This window comes from Aquarana catesbeiana, linkage group LG01 (genome assembly GCF_042186555.1).
Source record: "Aquarana catesbeiana isolate 2022-GZ linkage group LG01, ASM4218655v1, whole genome shotgun sequence".
NCBI lineage: Eukaryota > Metazoa > Chordata > Amphibia > Anura > Ranidae > Aquarana > Aquarana catesbeiana.
Window position 1 is genome coordinate 923,928,487 of NC_133324.1, and position 10,984 is coordinate 923,939,470.

Below are 10,984 nucleotides of genomic sequence, written 5' to 3' on the forward strand. Positions count from 1 at the left end.
ACCCCCAAACATTATATATATTTTTTTTAGTAGAGACCCTAGAGAATAAAATGGTGGTTGCTGCAATTCTTTATGTCACACTGTATTTGCGCAGCAGTCGTTCAAATGCATACTATACTTTATGCATTATACTTTAATGAATTTAAAGCTGAGTTCCACAGAAGAATGGAACTTCCGCTTTTCGGAAACCCCCCCCCCCCTTCCGGTGTCACATTTGGCACCTTTCAGGGGGGGGGTGCAGATACCTGTCTAAGACAGGTATTTGCACCCACCTCCGGGCATAGACTCCTACGCCTCTTCCCGTCCCCCCCACGCTGTCTGCTGGGGGACACACACGGGTCCCAGAGACAGCAGGGACCATTCGGATTGCACAGCGTGACTTGCACATGCGCAGTAGGGAACCAAGAAGTGAAGCCACAAGGCTTCACGTCCTGATTCCCTTACCTTAGATGGCGGCGGCACTCGAGAGCTGAGGGAGAGATCGGCTTCGGGTGCCGACATCGCAGGCGCCCTGGACAGATAAAGTGTCCTTATTTTAAAAGTCAGCAGCTGCATTATTTGTAGCTGCTGACTTAAAAAAAAAATAAAAAATTATTTGGCGGACCTCCGCTTTAAAAAAAAAAAGAAAAAACTAACCAGTAAAGTTAGCCCAATTTTTTTTTGTATAGTATGAAAGATTTTACGCCGCGAGAATCATGATCTTTTTATTCTAAGGAAAATTCATTGCATAAGTCCTGGGTGCAACCAAGTACTGCTAGACCTGCTTGCCTTAAGACCCCTTTTACACCGAGGCATTTTTCAGAAAGAAGCCTCACCTGCAATCCCCATGTGAAAGTGCTTTCACATTGGGGAGCTGCGCTGGCAGGGCGTCAAAAAAAACGCCTGCAAGCAGCTTCTTTGCAGCACTTATGTGTTCTTGCCGCCGGACTGGGTGCGCCAATAGACCGAGCCCTTTCACACTGCCAGCGCCAGAAAAACGCCCCAGTGTGAAAGGGGTCCTAAGCGGCCCCTTTACCAGCGTTTTTCGGTCGCTGGCAGTGTGAAAGGACACAGGCTTTCACATTGGGATTGCAGATGAGGCTTCTTTCAGGCGCTTTACAGGTGCTTTTTTTTTTTAAACGCTAAAACGCCTGAAAAATGCCCCAGTGTGAAAGGGGTCCTAAGCGGCCCCTTTACCAGCGTTTTTCGGTCGCTGGCAGTGTGAAAGGGCACGGGCTTTCACATTGGAATTGCAGATGAGGCTTCTTTCAGGCACTTTACAAACGCTTTTTTTAACGCTAATGCGCCTGAAAAATGCCTCAGTGTGAAAGGGGTCTAAGTGAACAGGGCTGCTATAGGTGAAGCTATGCTAGCCAGCTATATTTTCTGACCATCTGCAGAAAATGAGCATTACAAAAGTAGCTCATATTTTTTGAATGCAAGCAAAATCATTGCTACGTCAAGTATTTTTACACAGGCACACACACACAAACACACACAAACACACACAAACACACACAAACACACACAAACACACACACAGGATGAATTGGGGGTGTTATTGGAAAGGGAATGGCACTACAATGCATTGCACTGTACTTACTGCATTACAGGAATGTGCCAGTCACAGCTACATTTCTTTGGGATAAATCTTAGAGAGATCAGTTACATGTGTACACACAATAAATACATGATAGCTTCCCTTTAAAAAATAGCATGTACAATGTAAGATTCCACATCTCCACCATACGTTGCTTATTTCTGGAGTGCCTCCGATGTCAACACCACGCCTGGGAAACTAATGCCAAGTAGCAGCAGGTCTTCCCTGCCACAGTGCCACCACACAAAGACCAAGAAGCAGCAATTAATTTAAGTTATAATGAGCAAAAAAAAATAAAAAATAAGTGTGAGAGGAGGATAAATCGCAGTTTGCCTGGGAAAAAAAAAAAGCACACAACAAACTTCTACATCTAAGATCACATTAAGAGTGGACAATCTCAGCTCAGGCCCAAATCATGAAACCTCATCAACCAGAACAAGAACCAGTACTGGGAAAAGCACAACCTGCATCAAAAGAAGCTACAATTGGGAAACACAGAGGAAATATAAAATGTATACAAATGGCGTACATGGGTAAAACAGTGTAGCCATACACAGAGTGACAAGCAGTGTCCAATACCATCCAGATAACAAGATGCCAACAAACATCTGATTAAATCACAGTTATAAATAATCCAATCACACAAGGACACCTCGCCGTCATTAAAAGGGGTTTAACATTGCGGGAAAATAATGTAGTCAGAAACGGAACGGCATATAAATAAAATGTTATCAGATGGAGAAATGTAACCACTACCAAATATTACAGTTGTCAGAAAAGGAAGCATTGAATAGAGTGGTGGGAAAGGGAAGTGTGTCTGCCGTCTATGGACTCCAGCAGGTTCCAGCTGTCATTTATATTATAGCAGATTATAGAGAGAAGAAATGTGAAAGGCTGGAATGTGGAAAACTGACGCTTTGCAGACAAGGTAAAAAGAAGAAGAGAAGAAGGAAAGAGGTGATCTCCCAAATGAAAAAAAATCCCTATACTATTCACATAACATGAGATCAGCTGTATGATGACATTGTCTATACTCATCATCAGCCCCTTCTACATATCAGTCTCACATTTATTCTTCTATACAGAGGACTCCTATCCTACCCCATACAAAACAAAGTCTTCCCATCATACCTCTACACACAACATACTATATACATAAAACACATACAACAACTTCCTACACAATACATGATCTGTATACTATGCATATATAGGGTACAGAGAGAGGTGAGGGGTGTATATACATATATATAGGGTACAGGGAGAGGTGAGGGGTGTATATACACATATATGGGGGAAAAGAAGAGGTGAGGGGTGTATATACACATATATGGGGTACAGGGAGAGGTGAGGGGTGTATATACACATATATAGGGTACAGGGAGAGGTGAGGGGTGTATATACACATATATGGGGTACAGAGAGAGGTGAGGGGTGTATATACACATATATGGGGTACAGGGAGAGGTGAGGGGTGTATATACACATATATGGGGTACAGAGAGAGGTGAGGGGTGTATATACACATATATGGGGTACAGAGAGGTGAGGGGTGTATATACACATATATAGGGTACAGAGAGGTGAGGGGTGTATATACACATATATGGGGGAAAAGAAGAGGTGAGGGGTGTATATACACATATATGGGGTACAGGGAGAGGTGAGGGGTGTATATACACATATATGGGGTACAGGGAGAGGTGAGGGGTGTATATACACATATATGGGGTACAGAGAGAGGTGAGGGGTGTATATACACATATATGGGGTACAGGGAGAGGTGAGGGGTGTATATACACATATATGGGGTACAGAGAGAGGTGAGGGGTGTATATACACATATATGGGGTACAGAGAGGTGAGGGGTGTATATACACATATATAGGGTACAGAGAGGTGAGGGGTGTATATACACATATATGGGGTACAGGGAGGGCTGAGGGGTGTATATACACATATATGGGGTACAGGGAGGGGTGTATATACACATATATAGGGTACAGGGAGAGGTGAGGGGTGTATATACACATATATGGGGTACAGAGAGGGGTGTATATACACATATATGGGGTACAGGGAGAGGTGAGGGGTGTATATACACATATATGGGGTACAGAGAGAGGTGAGGGGTGTATATACACATATATAGGGTAAAGGGAGAAGTAAGGGGTGTATATACACATATATGGGGTACAGGGAGGGGTGTATATACACATATATGGGGTACAGGGAGAGGTGAGGGGTGTATATACACATATATGGGGTACAGGGAGAGGTGAGGGGTGTATATACGCATATATGGGGTACAGAGAGAGGTGAGGGGTGTATATACACATATATGGGGTACAGGGAGAGGTGAGGGGTGTATATACACATATATGGGGGAAAAGAAGAGGTGAGGGGTGTATATACACATATATGGGGTACAGGGAGAGGTGAGGGGTGTATATACACATATATGGGGTACAGGGAGAGGTGAGGGGTGTATATACACATATATGGGGTACAGAGAGAGGTGAGGGGTGTATATACACATATATGGGGTACAGGGAGAGGTGAGGGGTGTATATACACATATATGGGGTACAGAGAGAGGTGAGGGGTGTATATACACATATATGGGGTACAGAGAGGTGAGGGGTGTATATACACATATATAGGGTACAGAGAGGTGAGGGGTGTATATACACATATATGGGGTACAGGGAGGGCTGAGGGGTGTATATACACATATATGGGGTACAGGGAGGGGTGTATATACACATATATAGGGTACAGGGAGAGGTGAGGGGTGTATATACACATATATGGGGTACAGAGAGGGGTGTATATACACATATATGGGGTACAGGGAGAGGTGAGGGGTGTATATACACATATATGGGGTACAGAGAGAGGTGAGGGGTGTATATACACATATATAGGGTAAAGGGAGAAGTAAGGGGTGTATATACACATATATGGGGTACAGGGAGGGGTGTATATACACATATATGGGGTACAGGGAGAGGTGAGGGGTGTATATACACATATATGGGGTACAGGGAGAGGTGAGGGGTGTATATACGCATATATGGGGTACAGAGAGAGGTGAGGGGTGTATATACACATATATGGGGTACAGGGAGAGGTGAGGGGTGTATATAGACATATATAGGGTACAGGAAGAAGTGAGGGGTGTATATACACATATATGGGGTACAGGGAGAAGTGAGGGGTGTATATACACATATATGGGGTACAGGGAGAAGTGAGGGGTGTATATAGACATATATAGGATACAGGGAGAAGTGAGGGGTGTATATACACATATATGGGGTACAGGGAGGGGTGTATATACATGTATATGGGGTACAGAGAGAGGTGAGGGGTGTATATACACATATATAGGGTACAGGGAGAGGTGAGGGGTGTATATACACATATATGGGGTACAGAGAGAGGTGAGGGGTGTATATACACATATATGGGGTACAGAGAGAGGTGAGGGGTGTATATACACATATATGGGGTACAGGGAGAGGTGAGGGGTGTATATACACATATATGGGGTACAGGGAGGGGTGTATATACACATATATGGGGTACAGGGAGAAGTGAGGGGTGTATATACACATATATGGGGTACAGGGAGAGGTGAGGGGTGTATATACACATATATGGGGTACAGGGAGAGGTGAGGGGTGTATATAGACATATATAGGGTACAGGGAGAAGTGAGGGGTGTATATACACATATATGGGGTACAGGGAGAGGTGAGGGGTGTATATAGACATATATATAGGGTACAGGGAGAGGTGAGGGGTGTATATACACATATATAGGGTACAGGGAGAGGTGAGGGGTGTATATAGACATATATGGGGTACAGGGAGAAGTGAGGGGTGTATATACACATATATGGGGTACAGGGAGAGGTGAGGGGTGTATATACACATATGGGGTACAGAGAGAGGTGAGGGGTGTATATACACATATATGGGGTACAGGGAGAGGTGAGGGGTGTATATAGACATATATAGGGTACAGGGAGAAGTGAGGGGTGTATATACACATATATGGGGTACAGGGAGAAGTGAGGGGTGTATATAGACATATATATAGGGTACAGGGAGAGGTGAGGGGTGTATATACACATATATAGGGTACAGGGAGAGGTGAGGGGTGTATATACACATATATGGGGTACAGAGAGAGGTGAGGGGTGTATATGGGGTACGGGGAGGGGTGTATATACACATATATGGGGTACAGGGAGGGGTGTATATACATGTATATGGGGTACGGTGAGGGGTGTATATACACATATATGGGGTACAGGGAGAGGTGAGGGGTGTATATACACATATATGGGGTACAGGGAGAGGTGAGGGGTGTATATACACATATATGGGGTACAGGGAGAGGTGAGGGGTGTATATACACATATATGGGGTACAGGGAGAGGTGAGGGGTGTATATACACATATATAGGGTACAGAGAGAGGTGAGGGGTGTACATACATATGAGGGGTGTATATAATGAGGTGAGGGGTGTATACACATATATGAGGGGTGTACATACATATGAGGGGTGTATATACATATGAGGGGTGTATATACATATATGAGGGGTGTATATACATATATGAGGGGTGTACATACATATATGAGGGGTGTACATACATAGGTGAGGGGTGTATATACAGAGGTGAGGGGTGTATATACAGAGGTGAGGGGTGTATACACATATATGAGGGGTGTATATACAGAGGTGAGGGGTGTATACACATATATGAGGGGTGTACATACATATGAGGGGTGTATATGAGGTGAGGGGTGTATACACATATATGAGGGGTGTACATACATATGAGGGGTGTATATAATGAGGTGAGGGGTGTATACACATATATGAGGGGTGTACATACATATGAGGGGTGTATATAATGAGGTGAGGGGTGTACATACATATGAGGGGTGTATATAATGAGGTGAGGGGTGTACATACATATATGAGGGGTGTATATACATATATGAGGGGTGTATATACATATATGAGGGGTGTACATACATATGAGGGGTGTATATACAGAGGTGAGGGGTGTATATACAGAGGTGAGGGGTGTATACACATATATGAGGGGTGTACATAATGAGGTGAGGGGTGTATACACATATATGAGGGGTGTACATACATATGAGGGGTGTATATGAGGTGAGGGGTGTATACACATATATGAGGGGTGTACATACATATGAGGGGTGTATATAATGAGGTGAGGGGTGTATACACATATATGAGGGGTGTACATACATATGAGGGGTGTATATAATGAGGTGAGGGGTGTACATACATATGAGGGGTGTATATAATGAGGTGAGGGGTGTACATACATATGAGGGGTGTATATAATGAGGTGAGGGGTGTATACACATATATGAGGGGTGTACATACATATGAGGGGTGTATATAATGAGGTGAGGGGTGTATACACATATATGAGGGGTGTACATACATATGAGGGGTGTATATAATGAGGTGAGGGGTGTATACACATATATGAGGGGTGTACATACATATGAGGGGTGTATATAATGAGGTGAGGGGTGTATACACATATATGAGGGGTGTACATACATATGAGGGGTGTATATAATGAGGTGAGGGGTGTATACACATATATGAGGGGTGTACATACATATGAGGGGTGTATATAATGAGGTGAGGGGTGTATACACATATATGAGGGGTGTACATACATATGAGGGGTGTATATAATGAGGTGAGGGGTGTATACACATATATGAGGGGTGTACATACATATGAGGGGTGTATATAATGAGGTGAGGGGTGTATACACATATATGAGGGGTGTACATACATATGAGGGGTGTATATAATGAGGTGAGGGGTGTATACACATATATGAGGGGTGTACATACATATGAGGGGTGTATATAATGTGGTGAGGGGTGTACAGACACACACAGGGCCCCGGTGGGGCTCGGGACTCACATGAAGCGGCCCCCGCAATGCTGGCACTGCTCTCCGGTCCAGCCCGCCTCACACACACACTGCCCGGTGCTCGGCTGGCACACTCCGTTCACACACGGCTTGTCGCACTCTTTCCCCGCCACCAGCAGGCACAGCCGGAGCAGAAGGAGTCCGGCGGCCGGCAGCAGCAGCATGTCTCCCCGGGGTCGGCTCTCTCCTCCGCTCCGATGTCGTCACTATACAGTGCCAGGCCTGACCCGGGGGGCGGGGCTCCACCAATGTCACATGACCCGTGCGTTCCACGCTGGGCGAGACCAATGCCAGGGAGAGAGGGAGGAACGGCAAACACCTCCCCCCTCCGGGATCAGTAGTGTGGAATGGGCCGCCCTGGGAGAGTGGTCTCCATGGCGACGGTGGATGACACGGGAACCCAGACAGTAATAGAAAGGGAGACAACCAATCACTGAGCCAGGAGAGCCTAGACACTTCTAATACAGACATTAAGGAGGAGGGGAGGATAGCCCCTCAAACATCTGGCACAGGGGAGGATAGTCCTTCAAATATCCAACACAGGAGAGGATAGCCCTCAAATTCCAACAAAGGAGAGGATAGTCCTTCAGATATCCAACACAGGAGAGGATAGTCCTTCAGATATCTGACACAGGAGAGGATAGTCCTTCAGATATCCAACACAGGAGATGATAGCCCCTCAAAAACCAGACGCAGGGGTGGATAGCCCTTCAAATTCCAACACAGGAGAGGATAGTCCTTCAGATATCCAACACAGGAGAGGATAGTCCTTCAGATATCCAACACATGAGAGGATAGTCCTTCAGATATCCAACAAAGGAGAGGATAGTCCTTCAGATATCCAACACAGGAGAGGATAGTCCTTCAGATATCCAACACAGGAGAGGATAGTCCTTCAGATATCCAACACAGGAGAGGATAGCCCCTCAAATACCAGACGCAGGGGTGGATAGCCCTTCAAATTCCAACACAGGAGAGGACAGTCCTTCAGATATCTGACACAGGAGAGGGTAGTCCTTCAGATATCCAACACAGGGGATGATAGCCCCTCAAATATCTGACACTGGGGTGGATAGCCCTTCAAATTCCAACACAGGAGAGGATAGTCCTTTAGATATCTGACACAGGAGAGGATAGTCCTTCAGATATCCAACAAAGGAGAGGATAGTCCTTCAGATATCCAACACAGGAGAGGATAGCCCTTCAAATTCCAACAAAGGAGAGGATAGTCCTTCAGATATCCAACACAGGAGAGGATAGCCCCTCAAATATCCGACACTGGGGTGGATAGCCCTTCAAATTCCAACACAGGAGAGGATAGTCCTTCAGATATCTGACACAGGAGAGGATAGTCCTTCAGATATCCAACACAGGGGATGATAGCCCCTCAAATATCCGACACTGTGGTGGATAGCCCTTCAAATTCCAACAAAGGAGAGGATAGTCCTTCAGATATCCAACACAGGAGAGGATAGCCCCTCAAATATCCGACGCAGGGGTGGATAGCCCTTCAAATTCCAACAAAGGAGAGGATAGCCCTTCAGATATCCAATACAGGAGAGGATAGACCTTCAGATATCCAACACAGCAGAGGATAGTCCTTCAGATATCCAACACGGGAGGGTAGCCCTTTAAATATCCAACGCAGGGGTGGATAGCCCTTCAAATTCCAACAAAGGAGAGGATAGTCCTTCTGATATCCAACACAGGACAGGATAGTCCTTCAGATATCCAACACAGGAGAGGATAGCCCCTCAAATATCAGACGCAGGGGTGGATAGCTCTTCAAATTCCAAAGGAGAGGATAGTCCTTCAATATCCTACACAGGAGAGGATAGTCCTTCAGATATCTAACACAGGAGAGGATAGTCCTTCAGATATCTAACACAAGAGAGGATAGTCCTTCAAATATCCAACACAAGAGAGGATAGTATTTCAAATATCTGACACGGGAACCTTTTCATAGAAGACCCAGAACTGCCTCTTTTTGATTTGGTAATTCCAGTACCTTCCCGCTCATCCTTAATGACTACTGCAGCAGCCGCCACACATAGTGCTGGAATAAGAGATATCCTACATCACCCAATGATCACAACACATACTCTTCTTCTACATTACAGTGATGTTACACTTTTTTTTTGCTCGTTTTGCTTGTTCACCTGAATTCAAAAAGTGAAGATTTGCTATGTTATAGAGAACATCTAGAATTGCTCGTTGAGTCCAAGTTAGGAGTGGCAAACTCAGATTCATCATGGGCTGCATCAGTAGTATGATTGCCCTCAAAGGGACAGTTGTATCTGGGGGTGCACTTTGTACAGAGTTCAGGAGTGCGCTACATACAGAGTTCAGGTATGTGGTATGTACAGAGTTCAGGAGTGCACTACATACAGAGTGCAGAGTTCAGGGATGTGCTATGTACAGAGTACAGTTCCAGGGGTGCCCTATGCAAAGAGTGCAGAGTTCAGGGTGTGCCATTAACATAGTGCAGGGTTTAGGGGTGTGCTACACGCAGAGTGCAGAGGTCAGGCATGTGCTGTGTAAAGAGTGCAGAGTTCAGGAGTGCGTTATGTACAGAGTACAGGGTTCAGGAGTGCATTAGTGCTTCTGATATCCAACACAGGAGAGGATAGCCCCTCAAATATTAGACGAAGGAGTGGATAGCCCTCAAATTCCAACAAAGGAGAGGATAGTCCTTCAGATATCCAACACAGGGGAGGGAAGCCCTTTAAATATCCAACGCAGGGGTGGATAGCCCTTCAAATTCCAACAAAGGAGAGGATAGTCCTTCTGATATCCAACACAGGACAGGATAGTCCTTCAGATATCCAACACAGGAGAGGATAGCCCCTCAAATATCCAACACAGGGGAGGATAGCCCCTCAAATATCAGACGCAGGGGTGGATAGCCCTTCAAATTCCAACAAAGGAGAGGATAGTCCTTCAAATATCCAACACAGGAGAGGATAGCCCCTCAGATATCCAACACAGGGGAGGATAGCCCCTCAAATATCAGACGCAGGGGTGGATAGCCCTTCAAATTCCAAAGGAGAGGACAGTCCTTCAATATCCTACACAGGAGAGGATAGTCCTTCAGATATCTAACACAGGAGAGGATAGTCCTTCAATATCCTACACAGGAGAGGATAGTCCTTCAGATATCTAACACAGGAGAGGATAGTCCTTCAGATATCTAACATAGGAGAGGATAGTCCTTCAAATATCCAACACAAGAGAGGATAGTATTTCAAATATCTGACACAGGGGAACCTTTTCATAGAAGACCCAGAACTGCCTCTTTTTGATTTGGTAATTCCAGTACCTTCCCGCTCATCCTTAATGACTACTGCAGCAGCCGCCACACATAGTGCTGGAATAAGAGATATCCTACATCACC

The 10,984-nt window shown here is 45.3% G+C and overlaps 1 protein-coding gene across 1 annotated transcript in view; it reads right to left on the reverse strand.

The window, feature by feature from the left end:
• The window catches only part of ATRN (attractin), a gene marked incomplete in the record, with an annotated part of 355,064 nt that extends 347,187 nt beyond the window's left edge, over nucleotides 1-7,877 (reverse strand). Inside the window, 1 exon segment of the mRNA XM_073611025.1 lies at nucleotides 7,582-7,877. Within this exon segment, the coding sequence (XP_073467126.1) occupies nucleotides 7,582-7,754 (173 nt within the window).
• Nucleotides 7,878-10,984: the final 3,107 nt, after the last annotated feature.